At 43.0% G+C, this 20,342-nt stretch overlaps 1 protein-coding gene across 1 annotated transcript; it reads left to right on the top strand.

Moving 5' to 3' along the window:
* Window positions 1–8,085: 8,085 nt before the first annotated feature.
* LOC307026941 (uncharacterized protein) lies at window positions 8,086–16,425 on the top strand. Its single transcript, XM_079695101.1, has 3 exons — window positions 8,086–8,137; window positions 10,435–10,489; window positions 13,416–16,425. The coding sequence occupies exons 2-3, from the start codon at window positions 10,482–10,484 to the stop codon at window positions 15,175–15,177; spliced, it is 1,770 nt and encodes a 589-aa protein (XP_079551227.1). The 5' UTR covers window positions 8,086–8,137; window positions 10,435–10,481; the 3' UTR covers window positions 15,178–16,425.
* The last annotated feature ends 3,917 nt before the right edge of the window (window positions 16,426–20,342 follow it).

Genomic DNA, 20,342 nt, shown 5'->3' with positions numbered 1-20,342 from the left:
TTCTCCCCGGCAGTCCGCCAGCAGATGAAAAACACCCACCTCTCCGCCTCTTCCGAGGGACGAGGGAACCGCGCGGGGGGGTCTGCTGGAGGTTCCTGCCGGGTGCTCCGTACTGCGTTTCACCGGGACCTGGCTCGAAAAACTCGGAACTCTGACTCCAGTGCGGTGTGGCGGTCTCGCCCTGGCCGTCCACCGTGCGCCTCCGGGTACCTGACTCCCCTGCCTCCTCCGGGGGCAGGTGCGAGGGGTTCAATGCCTCCTCCCCCCGCTGCGGCGAAAGCCGGAGCGGGACGGAGCGCCCGGAGGTACTGTTACCCCCACGTTTTGTACCCAAAACTGTCTTGTGAGTTCGTGGCAGAACCATGAAACAAAAAACAATCAATGTATCGGACCCATCGCCAGTCGCGTTGGTGCGGAGGTGGGACCATTTTAACCAGGTGGTAACCCAAGTCCTCCCCTTGGTCCGTGTTCCCTGCATTGAAGCATCGGACCCATGGTTGCAATAAGCAGTTGGCTAACGCATATAAACGGAGAAACAGAAAACCATTTAAATAGAATTCATTGTGTGTGTTTTTGGAAGGATGTTGACCGAATGCCCGGTGTGCAGCCTCCGCTATCTGGCTTTGAATAAGCACCTTAAGCACAAACATGCAGTGCGGAACCTGGATGAAAGAGGCATCATTCTTAAAATGGCCAGTGGTAGAATAAATGTTCGGACCAAACCCTGTCCCATCACAGGGTGTTCGTATGCTGGGAGGAAACTACACCGTCATGTAACTCGTGACCACCCTGAGTTCTCCCGAGATGAGGCACATCAGGTCATGGCAAGGCTGAAGCATAGTGTGGCCCTGCAGTTGCTCCATGACCTCCGAGAGACTAATCCCATCATCGGAATGGCTACATCATTGGATATAGACAATGAGGAGGAATACCCGGTGCACCCTCCAACCCTTCTCCCCACATACCGAGTGTGACGAAGAGGACTGCATGCAGGTGAGGCTGGACAATGTGGCATTGAGGGCTCAGAAGGATGCCCTCATTGATGAGGTGAAGACCCTGCGCTCCAGGCTAAAACAGGGTCTAAAACCCAGGAAGCAGAATGCCACTGCTGCTCTGCTTGAGGAAGACGAAGAATGTATACGATTTAAGGGCGTAGCAATCCCAAGTACCCCCGACATGAACTCAGTAGCCTCCGGCAGCAATACCCCTCTCAAGACCCCGGTGAAGACTGTCATGCGGTCCATAGAAGCCTCTGCGAGTGAGACCCCCCTCAAGTCTGTGATGCGGTCCCCAGAAGCCTCCGGAAGCAAGACCCCGGTGAAGACTGTCATGCGGTCCGACAAAGCCTCCGGAAGCAAGACCCCGGTGAAGACTGTCATGCGGTCCGACAAAGCCTCCGGTAGTGAGACCCCTCTCAAGTCTGTGATGCGGTCCCCAGAAGCCTCCGGAAGCAAGACCCCAGTGAAGACTGTCATGTGGTCCCCAGAAGCCTCCGGTAGTGAGACCCCAGTGAAGACTGTCATGCGGTCCATAGAAGCCTCTGCGAGTGAGATCCCTCTCAAGTCTGTGATGCGTTCCCCAGAAGCCTCCGGAAGCAAGACCCCAGTGAAGACTGTCATGTGGTCCCCAGAAGCCTCCTGTATTGAGACCCCTGTATGCCAGAAGACCCGTGCGTCTGTCTCCAATAAGCTGAAAGCTAATCTGGCTAAGGACTGGCCCTCTTCCCAAAATCAATGGTGCACTGGGAAGGGACTGCGGAATACCATGCGTGAAATCACGTTGCCTAAAAGCATGGAGACGTACATTCAGACATACAGAGGTCATTGTGAGGGTCTTGCACCGACAGTAAAACGGAAAGAGAATTGTATGTCCAATGTCAGCCGGATAAAGAACTTCATAGTATTCATGGCCCATGGTTTTGACCGGCTGTCAGACTGGCTGTTTCTAAAAGACACAAAGAGGGTCCGTGGCTGGAGCAAGTATATTTCAGAGTCGGGCCGGACAGTCACAACATCGCTGTTGTTCCTGAAGACTGTGAACCATTTCCTGAGGTACTTGTCTGCATCAAAGCTCCGGGGGTGCAGGCTCACCCAGTCTGATATGACCAACATCATCAGAGAGGTGAAAGCCAACATTAACGATTTGAAAAAGTCTGTCACTCTCCACCAGTTTAAGGTGAAGAGGGACAAGCTGGATCGCCTGCCGAGCCAGGCGGAGCTTCTCGCCGCCATGGCGGCCGCTGAGAAGCGCATCCCTGATCTCCTTGACCTGATGGCTAGCAATCCGACCTCAATCACCCAGTACCTGCTATATGGCTATCTAACCCTCCATTGGAGCCTCCTGTATGGCCACCGTCCGGGTGTGTATGCAAACATGACCAACACGGAGGTCTTTGAGGCGGACAGAAGGGGCACTGCTGAGGGCTACATCATCCACGTGCAGGATCACAAGACTGCCAAGACATTTGGTGAAGCACAGCTGGTGCTTACAATAAAGGAGTTTAGCTGGGTCATGCTGTGGATGGGGATAAAAGAGGGCTTGTCGGGTCCTCAGAATGAATTCTTCCTTTTCACATCGGGGAAGCAGGCTTCCAAGAACCTGAACGCTCACTTGAAGAGGGCTTGGGCTGATGCTGGGCTAGAAACAGCCGTCACCTTCACCATCTTGCGCACTGCCCTGGCTGACAATATCAAGCATCACCAAGATCCAGAAAGCAGGTCGATTCTGGCTAGGTTTATGTGCCACGACGTAAGCACTGCAGACCGGTTCTACGCGAATACGCCTGGAATAAAGGAGGCATTGAAGATCCGCTCCATGTTCAGGGCGGCGGCAGCAGCTGCAGCAGCATCATCATCAGAAGGAGGTCTACCACCGTCAGCTACCTCCGAAGAGGATTCAGGGGCGGAGAGCAGCGATACCTCTTCTTCAGGACCGATTGATACTCCTGATGAGGGGAAAGGGGCCGTGGACTCAACCTTTTTTCCCCGGTGCACTGTACAAGTTAGACGGCTAATATGGCCCCCAGGCCCCTGTTAATCATGTTGTTATTATGTTTATTTTGTATACTGTTTTTGTAAAAATGGTGTGATAATTAAATAAAAAATAAAAAAAAAACATTAGTATAACCTTGAAGGTTCCCAGGGGCAAATACAGTGCCTGTCATTTTGCAGGATATAATTTAACATGTAACCTCTCCTGGAAATGGACATACTCTGTGCATTTCCAGGAGAGGTTCCATGTTAAATTATATCCTGCAATATCCTCCAAAGAAGGGGTGGTAGTGTCATGAATAAGGCCGAATATGTATGCCGATGTGCGGACGGTAAAGCACCGCAAAATCCACCCCTTTAGGGTAACCAGGGGCATGAAGTTCTGTAGGGTGTGAACATCTGGGTTTAGTCCGAGTGAGGAGTGCTCGAGCGTGGGAGGATGTGTAATGCAGAGGAGGGGAACAAAAGGTGTGTGCAGGAGCAGGGAGAAAAGAGAAAATAAAAAGACTCAAAGTGTTCCACCTTCCAGCAGCAGCAGCAGCGGGCCCGCTCTGTCCGTGGTGCTGAACACCTGCCTGTCTATGTGGAGTACAAAAACAAACAAAGACAAACACCTTTAAGGTCACCAGGGGCGTGAGCTTCTGGTTCTGGCGGTGTGCATGGAGGGGTTTAGTCCGAGTGAGGAGTGCTCGAGCGTGGGAGGATGTGTAAGGCAGAGGAGGGTAACAAAAGGTGTGTGCAGGAGCAGGGAGAAAAGAGAAAATAAAAAGACTCAAAGTGTTCCATCTTCCAGCAGCAGCAGCAGCGGGCCCGCTCTGTCCGTGGTGCTGAACACCTGCCTGTCTATGTGGAATACAAAAACAAACAAAGACAAACACCTTTAAGGTCACCAGGGGCGTGAGGTTCTGGTTCTGGCGGTGTGCATGGAGGGGTTTAGTCCGAGTGAGGAGTGCTCGAGCGTGGGAGGATGTGTAAGGCAGAGGAGGGGAACAAAAAAAAACGAATACAAATAAGTTAAAGTGTGAACCTCCAGCAGGGCAGGTGCTGCTGCTGCTGCTGCTGCTGCTGCTGTGAAGGAGGACGAATATTGATGCTTGTGTTCGGACGGTAAAGCACCGCAAAATCCACCCCCCCTTAAAGGTGACCAGGGGCATGAGATTCTGCAGGGTGTGAACATCTGGGTTTAGTCCGTGGGGGAGTGCTTAAGTCCGGGGGCCCGGGGTCTCACGGTGCACGAGGTTATGGAAGTGCAGCAGGGCAGGTGCTGCTGCTGCTGCTGCTGCTGCTGCTGCTGCTGCTGCTGCTGTGAAGGAGGACGAATATTGATGCTTGTGTTCGGACGGTAAAGCACCGCAAAATCCACCCCCCCTTAAAGGTGACCAGGGGCATGAGATTCTGCAGGGTGTGAACATCTGGGTTTAGTCCGTGGGGGAGTGCTTAAGTCCGGGGGCCCGGGGTCTCACGGTGCACGAGGTTATGGAAGTGCCACTGTTGCCGGAGGTCCTTAGTCCGTCCTTTGGGGCTCTGTCAGGGGCTACAGAGAGGTGGTTTTCCCGGTCCCTCTCCTGGAGGTATGAAATAACCTGAGCTCCATGTGAGGGAGCCGTGCTGGAGCTGCTTAGTCCGTCCTTTGGTGGTCTGTGAGGGGCTAATGAGAGGTGTTTTCCCCGGTCTATTTGATGGAAGTCTGACACGAGCAGAGTGTGCATGCTTTGAAACTAATCCACCCACACTTAGCATGCTATTTTAGGGTATAAATCGTACCTTGTCACCATGCACTGTGCTCCCTGGGACGACGCGCCCTCCTGTGGGGACACATGAGAACTGCACTCAAATCACTTTGTGCTTTTTAAACAGTTTAACATATTTTTTTCCACATTTAAAAAACGCTTTCTGCCCTGGAAATCATTTCTAATCATTATTACCGTTATGGAGGGGCTGCAGGAACACTTTCCCCGCCTTGCAAACATTTATTCCTGGTTCAAATAATCAATTTGTTCCGCCTGCTTTGCGTCAGCACCTCTGCGGCTGTCGGATTAACACAGATGAATGCACTTTTAACACTCACGCAGCCAGAATTCCTGCTCTTTTCCTGGGTTACAAAGTGAGGTGACGCAGCCTGTCCTCTGAGTCTCCCCGCCTCTCATAGACTTATTTCTGGGTAAAAAAAGCCATGTGCTCCGCCCCCTGGATCTCTGCATGTGTGTGTGTGCCTGTGAGTCTGTGGCTACTGTCCACATGCCCGCATTAGGAGGCACTATTTTCGGATACATTTTCTCATTTTCACCACTTTTCATGTTTTTATTATGTATATTGTTATATTATTATTATTATTATTATTAATGTATATATGTATACTGTGTATACTGTTTTTGTAAAAATCATGTGATTATTAAATAAATAATAAAACATGAATATAACCTTGAAGTTTCCCAGGGGCAAATACAGTGCCAGGTGTCAGACTATTTAAACAATGTTTACCCAGGATTCAGACACCTTCCCTGGCTTGTAAAATGCGGTGATGCGCCCTGGAGGTATCAGACTATTTTAAACAACTTTTCCCCGCCTTTCAAACACTTGTTCCTGGTTTATAGCCTGTCATTTTGCAGGATATAATTTAACATGGAACCTCTCCCAGGGGCAAATACAGTGCCAGGTGTCAGACTATTTAAACAATGTTTACCCAGGATTCCGACACCTTCCCTGGCTTGTAAAATGCGGTGATGCGCCCTGGAGGTATCAGACTATTTTAAACAACTTTTCCCCGCCTTTCAAACACTTTTTCCTGGCTTATAGCCTGTCATTTTGCAGGATATAATTTAACATGGAACCTCTCCTGGAAATGGACATATTCTGTGCATTTCCAGGAGAGGTTACATGTTAAATGATATCCTGCAAAATGACAGGCTACAACTCTCTTCCAGACGTTTAAAAACACTTTCCCCGACCATTTAAACATTATTTATGGCTTGTAAAGTGCGGTGATGAGCCCTGACAGTATCAGACTATTTAAAGGGTTACCAGGAGCATGAGAATATCCTCCACAGAAGGGGTGGTGGTGCCGTGAATAAGGCCGAATATGGATACCGATGTGCCGACGGTAAAGCACCGCAAAATCCACCCCCTTTAGGTTAACCAGGGGCATGGAGTTCTGTAGGGTGTGAACATCTGGGTTTAGTCCGTGGGGGAGTGCTTAAGTCCGGGAGTCCGGGGACTCACGGTGTGCAAGGTTATGGAGGTGCCCATGTCAGGGACACATGCTGGAGGTCTGTGGTCCGTCCTTTGGGGGTCTTGGAGGGGCCACAGAGAGGAGATTTCCCCGGTCTCTGTCCTGGATGAGTGAAATAAACAGAGTCTCCATGTCAGGGACACATGCTGGAGGTCTCTCTCCCGAGAGTGGACGTCCATTGCCTGTAAATTGGTATAACATTAGGTCTGTCACTTTGGCTAACCGCACCACTGTCTGTCGTCTCCCGCAAGTGGACATCCATTGTCACTTTGGCTAACCGCACCACTGTCTGTCGTCTCCCGCAAGTGGACATCCATTGCCCCTAAATAGGGTTGTTGGTTGTTCCTAGAGTCTCTAAAGGTACAATGGGAGCCAGAGCCTTTTCTTATCAAGCTCCACTTTTGTGGAATCAGCTTCCAGGTTGTGTTCGGGCGGCAGACACCCTATCCGTTTTTAAGAGTGCGCTTAAGACCTTCCTTTTTGATAAAGCTTATAGTTAGGGCTGATTAGATTCAGCCCCTAGTTTTGCTGATATAGGCTTAGTTTGTCGGGGGACATCTTACTTCTTCCTTCTCTCTGTCTATACCTGTGTACTCTCATGTTCCGATTAACCCAGCTTCCCCAAATGTCTTTCTTTTTGGTGTCTATATACGCCGGGATCCGGAGTCATGGATGATCCTGCGGTCCTGTGTCATGGATCGCGAGTCCTGGATCTTGAGTCGTGGCTGTGGTCCTGGATCATAAGTCCTGGATGGATATCCTCGTGGATTCATCTTCCTATTATACACACATGCATTTCCAAACATTTGGTCTACCTATGTTGCAAATGTATTATCTCTTCGATTTACACACGGCATCTATTGCACGTCTGTCCGTCCTGGGAGAGGGATCCCTCCTCTGTTGCTCTCCCTGAGGTTTCTCCCATGTTCCCCTTTAAACTGTGGGGTTTCTCTGGAAGTTTTTCCTTGTACGATGTGAGGGTCTAAGGACAGAGGGTCTAAGGACAGAGGGTCTAAGGACAGAGGGCCTAAGCACAGGGCGTCTGAGGACAGAGGGTCTAAGGACAGAGGGTCTAAGGTCAGAGGGTCTAAGGACAGAGGGTGTCGTATTGTCATACTGATATTCTGAACAAACTGTGAAGTCCACTGAGACAAATGTAACATTTGTGATATTGGGCTATATAAATAAACATTGATTGATTGATTGAAGGCTTATATACTCAACACATTGTCAGTAATGCTTCCCGGGCCTCTAAGGCCCAGCATGAAGACAGGATGCAGCAGGGTGTTCATCACGTGTGTTAAACAGGTAACAGCTGCTGCTCTAGCAGTGATAACTGTGTGAGTTTATAATAATCATTTATAATGATATGTATACGTGTTGCTCTCCCCAAGGTTTCTTCCATTTCCCCGTTAACTGCTGGGTGTCTTTGGGAGGTTCTCCTTGTTGCTGTAATGGTCTAAGGTCAGAGGGTATAGTGCTGTAAAGCCCCTGAGACTTATGTGTCATTTCTGATAATAGACTTGATAAATAACATTTGATTGATTGAATAAACAGACACAGGTAAAGCAGCACCTGCTAAATACCGGAAAAAACATTGTGTTAAATAATTAGGAGATATTTTTATTCAGCTTTCCAGTTCATGTTGTGGGGAAATGTTCTCAAAGGGTGTTTTCCTCACTAGCTTGTTGAGCCTGTTACACAATCACATCTTTAACAAATAGGTTTGAAGACAAAACAGTTTATGGAGGGAGGGGCAGGATTCTCTTTGGTCACATGATTTCACAGAAACAGAGATTTCACAGAAACAGTTTGTTTCTGTGAAATCATGTGACCAAAGAGCATCCTGCCCCTCCCACTGGTATTTCTAAACGCTCCCTGCTCTCTGCTTCCTCATCTTCAGAGAACAACGACAAAGGTAAGAACACTTTAGAGCAGGAAGCAGGATTTATGACGTTTTTCACTTTTATCTCTTAATTATAACGCAATATAAATCAGAATCTAAATCCCTTTATTTGTCCCACAGAGGGGATATTTACCATTGTTACAGCAAAGAGCCAAAGACAGCTTAATGTCTTTATATATCACTCAAGAAGTATGCATCAAAACTATATTACAGATAAAAAACTAGACATTTCACAATTTACAAAATACACATCCAGTACCAGTATGTAGCAGCCAGGTGAAAGTAAAACAAGTTGGTAGTATAAATTGCACAGCTATTTACGGTAAATATATGTTGTACAAAAGTATTATTGCACAATAGGAATGTTATAGTCTTTGTTGTTATATGTGTGTGTGTGTGTTGGGGGGGGGGGGGTCTACGAGGGGCCGTGGTGGTTGTAAAGTCTGCCCGCTGCAGGACAGAAGGACCTGCAGTATCTCTCCGTGAGACACTGAGGGTGCAGCACTTTCCCAACACCTAACCAGTGTCCAGATTAAGGCTGCAACAAACGACTACTTTGATAATCGATGAATCTATCAATTAATGAAACGATTAATCGACTATTCGGACTATTATGCCTTGCACAATTTCTCAAACGCTCTGATTTAGCCATCAACTTTTAGATTTAGCTTGAGGTTGTTTTAGGCATGTGGAAACTAACAATGAAAACAATAAAGATGAATACTTGATTCAAAAATACATATATTATTAAATTAACACATTGTGAACAAAATTAACATTGCTTTTTATTTAAATTAAATAAATAATATTTCACGTCAAAAGAAACAACACTGTTTTATCAAATCGTATTAAATAATCTGATGACAGAACTGTAAACAGAATAGCTGAAACTTTAACAAACTAAATAACTCAGTAACCTCTAATCATTAACCCATGTTTGTATAATTGAGTTAACTCTGTGTGTTGCTGCTAGCATACAGAACACCTGACGTGGAAACGTTACTCGTGGATGGGGCTACAGAGCTACCAGAAAGACAGTGGAACCCGGTGCATTCCTCCGTCTGGATGTGGAGCACTTTTGATAAATGTTTAGACAAATTGCTCGTGTTACCGCCCTTACATGATAAACTGTTATTGCACTTTTGGTAACGAGCATTTTCCACATCGAGACATTTAACCACACCTCAGAGGCTTAGTTCTCTCTGCCATCTCCACCGTGTGTGTGTCGCATTCATGTAGCAGCCGCATGTGTGTGTGTGTGTGTGTGTGTGTGTGTGTGTGTGTGTGTGTGTGTGTGTGTGTGTGTGTGTGTGTGTGTGTGTGTGTGTGTGTGTGTGTGTGTGTGTGTGTGTGTGTATTCGTGTGTGTGTGTGTGTGTGTGTGTGGCCGCTAGGGATTTTGGGCCCAATGAAAAGATATCAAATTGGTTACTTAACATTTTTTTTCTTAATGTTCTAAAATGGTTTGACTGTCACGGGCCCTTAGAATCGTCCTAACCTTACGGCGTGTGTGTGCACGTGCGTGCGCGTGCGTGTGCGTGTGTGTGTGTGTGTGTGTGTGTGTGTGTGTGTGTGTGTGTGTTATGCATGTAGCAGCTGCGTGTGTGTAAACTGCCCCTCCCCCTCGCACACAGACAGATCGCACACAGAGATCTCTCGTCTGGATTGGAAAGATCGAAAATACATCATAGATGATCTTTTTTGTCTTTTTGCATATTATAAACGAGTTGGCGACACTAAACTGCGAAATAATGTTTATGTAGCAATAATACATGACATATATGTTTTAAATGTCTACAGTAGCCTACCGATAAAAAGACCGATAACGTTGGAGCTTAACGGCGCGTAAAACACACGTGATGATGTCACCAACGAATCAACGACTGAATTAGTTGGCAACTAATTTGGTCATCAATTTGAATCGATCAAGTCGATTAGTTGTTGCACCCCTAGTCCAGATGACTCTCCAGGACAGGGCTGGCCTTCTAACCAGTCTGTTCAGTCTCTTCCTGTAACACAACGTATCACTGCTATTAGGAGACGGAATCACCTTTTTGCCTTGGGTCTTTCTATTTGGGCTGTTTCATACTGTTTGATGTTGTTTTCTTTAAATGACTATATATGTGTGTTTTACTTTATCATTTTTAATAAAACATCTTTTAGTTCTTAGACTGATTTTCTGCTGTAACTCCGGCAGATTTAACTGTGAAATCTGATGGTTTTTGATAAAAACGTTTTAAATATCACTTTCTCTCAATACGTGTGATTTTAAAGTCTGTGTAATTTAAAAACATATTTTCTTCTATGCAGAAAACTCATCAGGTGATCCATCCTCATGCTCCTGTAAACCAGTCACCATGGCAACGTGAGTAATACTAAAATGTTTAAAATTGTATTCTGAAAAAACAATAAAATGCTCCTTTATAAAATGTTCTTTGACATGTTGATTCAATTGACAACTTGCCTTAAAAGAAATGCCTTAAAGGGGACCTATCATGCAAAATGCACTTTTAGATGTCTTTTATACATCACCATGTGTCCCCGATGTGTCCCCGGTGTGTCCCCGGTGTGTCAGGAGACTCACAAAGTGTGTACCCAAATCTCTAAAAACGGGGGAACGACGGAGCTGATCCAGATTTTTCTAGTTTAGAGCAATAGCACCTCCAAATGTCTGTGCAAGTCCCTGGTCGCGCTACAGAAAGGGAGGGGGAAAAGGGACGTTTTAGTGATGATTTATTTATTGACGAACGGAAGAGAGCAGGAAATATTTTGGTGTGTGTGTCAGTCACTCTGTGATCCGCTCCGTCTCAATGTGGTTTGGAACATGATATGGCGTTTAACCCGGCAGCATTTAGCTGAGTATCTCAGTAGAATTCTGAGCAGGCACAAGCTCCTCCTCCTCTTTTTTTCAGTTCAAGCTAAGGACCCAGAATCAGCGTTTCTCTAACAGCTGGAATAGAGGGGTATGAGGGATTTCTAAAATGCATGGTCTGTTTGGTATTTTGAGCAAAACACTTTTTATATATTTGTATATATCTGAGACCCGTAATATATGCCTAAAAATAGCATAATAGGAGACCTTTAATACACAGCCTGTTGTTGCGTCGGGGACCGGTATTAATCTCTGACTATTAATCAGACCGACTGATTGACCTATCAGAAGCTATTGAGTCTCTGCCAGTTTACCACCAGGCTCAGATCCACCTCTGAAAGGTCTTACCTCGACTAACTTCTGGAGAACCAGGTTCAATGAACTGCTGTTTTAAAGCAGACAACATAATATATCAGTTTAACCCTTAGATGCGTGAGTGATTGGACCCTACACTCTCACATAGGTGGGTCAAAAATGACCCATATAAGAAGCACGTGTGTTTTTATGCCATTTGTGTCACTTTGGTTAAGAATAGTTACTCGTATAATATCATATTTTGGTCCACACAAGAATGATTTCATGTTTGACATAATGTGTTATGAAAAAGCTTTTTACCTTTCTCATAACAATGTGACAATTATTTCCCTCCGGTATAAACTTTTAAGGTGTATTTCTTAAAGGTGGGATAGAATTTTAGAGAAACCAGCTCGAGTGCGCTAGAATTTAAAAATACACAGCCGGACGAATCTGCCACTTCCTTCCAGAGCCCCTCCTCCAACACACACAAACGCGCACATGACCAATGAGGGCACGAGATCAGTTAGTGCACAGATGGAAGGCTGACAGGCAGGTAGGCCATCCAGTTACTTTAGCCGGCCGGCTCAGATGATTGGTCATGCTTTTTACAGTACGGCTTCCACAGATGATATGTTTTAATGTATTTGTTGTCAAAGCACTTCAGATATTCATTGCTATCTGGATGTTAAGAGCATTCCATGGAATATAACAACAAGTGCATCTCGAGCCGGCTTCTCAAACTTACCTACCCCACCTTTAATTCACAGGTTAAAAAGTAAAAAGCTTTAGCATGTTATTTCATTTTGACCCGCCATTAAAACTGTAAAGGTATAGTCATTACGTCACCGGTTAAAAAATGCTCTCTGGTATGAACTTTAAAGCAGTGGTTCTCAACTGGTCAGGCCTCGGGACCCACTTTTTCCTTTGTCAATAAATCGAGACCCAACATTTTGAACAACTCAAATATTCAACAAAAAATCGTGCTGTAATATATATACGCTTTCCAGCATACAATATGAATTAAAGTGATGCACAGTGCATATATCCCTTATATCCCTTCACAGAACTAAAGTATGCTTTTAAAAGGTTTAATGAGATGATGGAATCAAAGCTGAACTATATAAAAAGGCACACATGCTGAAAACCCATGTTTTTTTTTTTTCCTATTTTTTTTCTTCTCTCACACATCTGCGACTCACTTGAAACGGGTTTGCGACACACTTTTGGGTCAAGACCCACCATTGAGAACCACTGCTTCAATGTATATTATTAAGTCACCAGTTTAAAATTAGTTCCAGCTGTTAATTACATTTTCCCTCCGATCATTCTTTTGAGGTAAATTCCTCAGGCCACCGGTACATTTCTACTCCTGTGTCTCACTAAAGGCTGACTTTATATTTTCCATTTGAAGCAGAAGCAAATACATGTCCATTTATACCCATACATGTGTTTAACTCATTTTATTCCTTTGTAGTCAAAGACTGGACATGTCTGGACTAGCCTCACGTTGTACAAGGACACTTTTATGAAAGTGAAAGTGAACGCAGACAGTAATTTTCCATGAACGTAGAGGCCTCCTGCTTTCAGCCTGCTGTGAGAGTGAAACTGTCTTTCTTGCTAAATAGTGACTCAAATAGTGATAAGACATAACAACCCTTAACCTTTTCAATTCCAGCCGATCAGACCGTTTGCATTTGCAAAGTATAGAGCTATGTGAAATACAATGCATTTTACATTGTGGACTCTAAAATACTATATTTGATTATATTTACTGCAGATTTCACTCTGAAATGCAAATCTCTACATTGTATAACATTACTACATAATCACATTATTACCCTAACTACTTTTTCACATCATTACATTAATACATTATGACATAAATACTTTAACCTATAACATCACAACATTATTACATTAATACATGTTCCAGGTAAAATAGTTTGTGGCCTTTGAGTAATTAATATTCAAATATATAATTCATATATAAACATATATAATAATCATATTTGAAAGTTCTTGGAGGATTAAGGTATACAGACACGTAACCGCTTTTTTGTGAGGTGATATTTTGTAATTCTATGTTCAGTAGTTTGGAGATAATATTTGTGCTTTTCTACAGGAACATCTCATACAAACATGATAACACCAACTACAGAGTTGAGACCACTCCAGGATCTCCTTCTGTCCACCGGCTGATACCAGAACAAGAGAACATTGGATCTATAAGAAGACTGACTCTCGGTGAAAGAGATCCAACAAAGATAAACAAAACCATCTTGCTTGTTGGTGAAACAGGATCAGGAAAATCCACTCTGATCAACGCTCTGGTTAACTTCGCACTGGGGGTGGAGTTTGAGGACAATGACTGGTATCAGATTATAAAGGAAGAGGAGAGAAGTCAAACAGAAAGTCAGACACCAGACGTGATCGTGTACGAGGTCTTTGGTCTTGAAGACAGAACTCTGCCCTTCTCTCTGACCATCATCGATACCCCCGGGTTTGGAGATACCAGAGGGAAAGAGAGAGATGTCCTTGTCAGCGAAAGATTGTTGAACTTGTTCAGCTCAACAGACGGAGTTCGTGAAATCGATGCAGTGTGTCTGGTGCTGAAAGCGAGTGACTGTCGACTGACTGACCGACTGATGTACGTCTTTGATTCAGTGGTGTCTCTGTTTGGAAAAGACGTAGAGGAGAACATCGTTGCCCTCCTCACATATTCAGATTTTGTGACACCTGAAAATGTTCTACAAGCTCTGACAGGTGAGAACATTTGCCTTGCAAAAGATGAGCAGGGTAAGTCTGTTAATTTCATGTTTAATAACATCCAGAAAACAGAGAGAAATGAGAGAAAAGAGCGTGCTCTAAAGTATGCATGGGAATCAACAGACGAAGAAATTGGTCGATTCGCAGATTTCCTGAAAAATACCAAACCACAGAACCTGACAGAAACTGTTGAAGTGTTGAATAGACGCATGCGACTGAAAGCCTGCATCGAAAACCTGCAGGAGAGAGTTCAGTTCATTGAACTGAAACAGAGAGAGATCAGACAGACTCAGGACGCTCTGAAGAAACACGAACAAGACATGAAGAATAACAAGGACTTTGAAATAGAAGTGGATGAAGTCTATAAAGGTAAAGAACCTGTAGAAGGTGAGAGGAGATGGTTTTGGTTGTGGTTAAACAATCCAGGAGCTACCTGCTGTGAAGTCTGTAAGGAGAACTGTCACTATCCATGCGAAGTGGCCTGGTATCCAAGTAAGTGTAAGGTCCTGCAAAATAAATGCACAATATGCAACAAAGAGTGTAAAGTATCAGGCCATAAGTATGAGCATTACTGCATCGTGTGTACTGGGAAGTGTCATGTATCCAAACACGTGAAAGACGAACGATGCACTGAATGTGAGGATGGGTGCAGTGATTCAAGTCATCAGAAAACACCCTGGAGATATGTGAGCAAGACCAGGAGAGTTAAGAAGACAGAAGAAGAGATGAAAGAGATGTATGAGAAGGGTAAAGAAGGCAGTGAGGAGTCAGCAAGTCTCTTGGAAACTCTCCAGAAGAACATAGAAGACCTTCAGAAAGAAAAAGATCAGTTTCTGGAAGAGTCTTTCCAACATGTTGTGGAACTGGAGAAGATCGCCATGAAGGTTGTTTCCCTCTCCACTCAGGTCCACCTGGACTTCCTGATCGAGAAGATGAATGAGAAGGGAGACACAGAGAAGTTCAAGAAACTGGAAATGATGAAAAGTAAAATGGATGAAAATCCAAGAATCAAATCAGCTCTGAGATACATGTATGGTAAAACAGCAGCTTTTGGTAAAGCCACTTGGGATCTCCTCAGAGGAAACACAGCTGAGCAGAAAACAAGCTCTACAGTTTGATGAAAGGTATTTCATTAAAGTGTGATGTTGATAATGTGATTGACCTTTTTATCTTTGTAATTCCTGGAAACAGCCCTTTGTGGTTTACCGTTCAATAACCAAACCTTACTTCACTGAACACGTCAATTCATATTTTCCACATCTCTGGTTCACTTTGTCCTTTGTGACCCAAAGTCCCTCCTCACAATGTCCGTGAAGTTCGGCATGCAGCCCAACATGTAGCTAACTGTGCATGCTCCTCCAGCTGGTTACCGAGCAGAAGAAGAAGAACACAAAGTGAAGGATGGTTAGGAAGAGATGTTGGATGAGGAGACTCGTCGTTACCAGCATGAATATCATTGAGAGAGTTTGTGGAGCTCCAGACGAACACAGACCCTCAATTGTTGCTCTGGTTTCAAATGGAGGAAAGAGCCCCCCCTGCTGTTCAATGTTAGCTACAGCAGCTCTCTCTCTCCTCTGTATACAAAGCATGGCAAATAAAGCAATGCATGATTTGATGACTTGTTCTTTTCATGTAAAGTCAATTGACTGATATACTTTTGAAATAAGAAAATGATGCCTTTGAATCTTTAGTTGACAGTTCTGCAGAAAGACTTTGCAGCTCTTGAGGCTTTTGACTGGTTTTTAAACTATGTTTGGTGTAAAAGACGATGTGTAATCATTTGTTCTGATGTTATTGTGTATTCTCCACATATGAGGATGTTCAACCTGCAGCTCAGTTTCTTCAAATCACACTCATCACATGTCCTGCATATAAAAGAGACGCAGCTTTCTGCTGGAAAGTAGAACAAAGAAAAAACTCAGTTTCTAGTTTTTTATGAGTTGCATTTATAACTTTTTAGATGTTCATCTTTAGTTGCTTTATTTTGAGACTTGATTATTGTCGGTTGAGTTCATCTTTTTTCTTCATCATTTGATCATTTGTGCATAAAAAGCTGATGTTTGTGGTGTTTCTTGAACCATGTATGATGATGATCACCTTGAATGTGTTGTTTATGAAACAGGTGTCAGTGACGACAGAGTTGAAAGAAACGTCTCCTGTTTTTAAGATTTGCATTCAGTTACTTTGCATTTGACCTTTTTAGATATGAAGCATTTATGGTTTTATTTTGAGACTTGAGTTTCAGCAGTTTAGTTCAGATTCTTTTTCTTCATCATGTAATCATTGTAATCATGTGTAATCATTTGTAACCATATATCAAGTGAATCAATAAAAACAAGTAGACTGTTGTGGTCTACTGAAAGACAGCAGCTTCTTCTGTGATCGTGTGACTTCTGAGCAAAGCTCGATGCGGCCTCTTGGGGTTTTGATGAATGTATAATTACATTAGAAATACATTTGATGTTGAATCACTCAAATCTTTCAAAGTTATCAGAAAGATGGAAATCAGGTGTTGACCCTCATTACAAATCCTCTCCACAGATATTTAGTTTTCTTAAAAACACAAACAGTCATGGTTCTCTGATTATTGGGAAAGTTTTTGGTCAAAAAGTAATAAATATGCAAAGTAGGTGATTTTGTTTCTCCTGAAGATATGTTTCAAAAACATGTAAAGAAATGTTTTTAAAATATGCTAAAGTAGACATTTCATTACGTCTCCTGAAGTTTCATTCTAGATTAGACATGTGCAAGTTTATGAATATTTAATATAAGAGCACAAGTTTGGTTCTTTATTTGAATCAAAATGAAACATTTAGAGTAACTAGCTCCATGTAGTGCTGTCATTAAATAACTAAATAAAAGTTATTAAATCTGTTATAGAGGGCTACAAAAGGGTTAGATCAGAATATAGTATTTTTAGTAAAACTTGTATTTGTAGAACATACAATTAATGCTATTGCTTGGTTCCCTGTGTGTGTGTGTGTGTGTGTGTGTGTGTGTGTGTGTGTGTGTGTGTGTGTGTGTGTGTGTGTGTGTGTGTGTGTGTGTAAGCTAGTTTGTGGAGTTGCTCTGAGAGAGAAGCCGGGTATTGGAAAGCTAAACATGATGGAGGCGATGATGATCCGCTGATAAAAAAGATTTTTATGGAAATGTAAATCATTTATATTGAAATGTTTATTTATTTATTAAATAGTTTAGAAAGTTTATAAAGTTTTTTATATATATTTATTTAAGATGTACGCTTTAAGGCCTTTTGGGTTTGGCGTAGGTGTTGTCAAATATTTGAGTAAGTTAAAAACAATACTTACATTTCAAGTATTTTCCTCCAGCTGATCGGTTCCTGGAGATTAAACACAAGTTTTATATTTGACTCTTTTTCCAATGAGGGCTGAGCAACCCTCATTAGATTGCTGCTCAATCAATATGTTTACATTAAAGTTTCAATGAAGGACGTTAACCTTCATATAGTATTTTCACAGTGAGGTGTTAGTACTTTAATAAAAAACATCGCCTATTTGTCGTAAAAACCAATAATATGTATTCTCCTGATGTCAAGAAGATCCAGTTCTTTATTAATGAAAGAGCACTGACCTGTGTGTCGGTGATCAGATGGTTTCTGCTTCCTGGCTGTGGTTCTCCTCCATGACATGATGTGCTGCTCGCTAAATTCCTGGAGATAAAACATACGTTAAATACAGTTTCATATTTTACTCTTCTTCCAATGTGGGTTGTTACTGCAGCCTCCATCCTTAATGTAGCACTACTGCCCTCTCCTGGATTCAAACAGGATGTCAGATCTTCCTCACGATGAAGCTCACCCTGTTTTAAATATATCGTTTTGATTTCAAATAATTATTTACAGCTGGAAAAGTACTAAAACTTTACTATGAAAATACTGCAGGTAAAAGTCCTGCATTCAAAACCTTGCTTTAGTAAAGTGTATCAGTGAAATGCAGTTAAAGAACTTACAGTAAAATAATTGATGTTATTTGTGTTTTAAAGAACAAGGAAAGCCTCCTCTCTTTGATATACATGTGATGAGTGTGATTTGAACAAACTAAGCTCAGTAACATCCTGATGGTGAATACACATGTCATCTTTTACACCAAACACAAAAGTTCAAAGTTCCCTCTTCACGTCAGAAACATGCCTCTGAGACAGCAGCTGCTCAGTCTTTCTGCAGGACTGTCAATTCAAAGATGGAAAGGCTTTGTTGGCTCATGTACATCACATACAGCTTAGCTTTGGTAAATCTTAAGGCACCTCCAAAAAGGAAGCACAATATAATTCACTTCAAAAGAAAAAAATCATAAAATAGTGCATTTATTGACTTTCGATTCTTTGTACCGTATGTAGAGGAGGGAGGGAGGGTGCTGTAGTACCTGACCTTCAACAGCAGGGGGGGTTCCTCACTCACTTTAAAACTACAGCAACAGGGTCTGTGTTTGTCTGAGTTCCACAAATGTCCAAGTATGATTGTCATGTTCTTAAATGTTTTATGTGAGGGAAATTAGCTCCAAGCTAAAATCCGGCATATTTACACTTGAAGCATTTTTTAGTTTTGAGTGTTCATGAATGTGCATTGTCTCTGCCAAATAAACGATTACATAAACAAATAAGTGCAGCCCTCTAAAGGGTTGTATTGTAGTTGCTTTCTGATTTACAATCTAGTTAAAACATATGTTGTAATTGTATTATTTCCACTTTCCCTGAAACAAAATACTAGTAAGTACATTTCAGTGTTTCAATGCACCATAATCAAAGTCTGTGTTTTATAAAAGGTGATATCGGATATCAGGAAATACACAGGCAAATAATGAAGGCTTATATACTCAACACATTGTCAGTAATGCTTCCCGGGCCTCTAAGGCCCAGCATGAAGACAGGATGCAGCAGGGTGTTCATCATGTGTGTTAATACGATACGATATACTTTATTGTCCCCGTAAGGAAATGTGTTCTGCGCTCCGTCCTGCAGTTCCGCATACATTTACATATACAAACATAGTGCACATTAAGAGACATACACATATCATCAGTCATACACCGTTTGAACAAACACAGTACACAGACGCACATACTGGCAATGGCGACCTGTTGCACTACCTCTCATGGCCAACATTTAAAAAGTACATTTGACTACATTCAGGGTTCTTACACCTTTTCCAAAGTCAAATTCAAGTGGAGCAAGTTTAGGCATGAAAAATACTACCAGTAGAAATACATTGCTTTTATGTGCTTCATCCTCTGAAAACCACAGGATGGGGACTGTCGCACATACTGACATAGGTACGCTCCTTTTTATTATTGTCACCTGCATAAGCAATTATCCCACATCGAGTTCGCTAACGTTACTAGCTTAAACAAACGTAACATGCAACGTTAGCCTAATCCAAAATGCTCTACTACGGCTTACCTTTCATATGGCTCGTCAGCGCAGACTCTCCCATCGCAAATAATTGAAATTATTTGTGGCAAACTGTGCAGAAGGCGAATCGTTGGGTTGATCCTCGTTTTAGCCACAGCTTGTATTTCTTTTCGGATAGCCAACGCTCGTTAAAACAGCAACCTCCTGGCATACTGTCATTCTCTCATTAGAATGCCCAGGTCACACAAAATAAAAGACTTGCAGGTCGCGCGCATAGCGCGGGAAGGCCGGAGCGGAGCTGTTTTATGTAGAAGCGAAGCAACTAAGCTCGCTCCGACTTCGTTATTTTCTTTTAATCTAAAAAGCGAACTATTCAGTCAGACAGCAGTTTATTGCAAAAGTAAAGCATTTACAATTTCAAGCACTTTTCAAGTCATGAAAACACCTCGTAAAAATTCAAGCATTTTCAAGGATTTCAAGCACCCGTACGAACCCTGAAAATTTCATTTCATGTGAATGTTAAGAAGCTTAATGGACATAGGTAGGAATGAGTGCTTATAGCGGTTCAGCCTGCTCTTGGGAACCCTGAATCTTCTACCAGAAGGTAGGAGCTGGAGTTATGGGTGGAGTATGTGGGTGGGATCAGACACCATTTTGTTTGCCTGTCTGATAACGGACTGCTCGTATATGTTTTGGAGAGATAGGTGTTTTTTAAGCCCCATAATTTTCATAGCAGTCTGAACCAGGCTGTTTTAGTTAAACAGGTAACAGCTGCTGCTCTAGCAGTGATAACTGTGTGAGTTTATAATAATCATTTATAATGATATGTATACGTGTTGCTCTCCCCAAGGTTTCTTCCATTTCCCCGTTAACTGCTGGGTGTCTTTGGGAGGTTCTCCTTGTTGCTGTAATGGTC

Source organism: Notothenia rossii (assembly GCF_949606895.1).
Source record: "Notothenia rossii genome assembly, contig: scaffold_158, whole genome shotgun sequence".
Classification (NCBI taxonomy): domain Eukaryota; kingdom Metazoa; phylum Chordata; class Actinopteri; order Perciformes; family Nototheniidae; genus Notothenia; species Notothenia rossii.
This window is presented reverse-complemented; position numbering and strand designations above follow the sequence as displayed.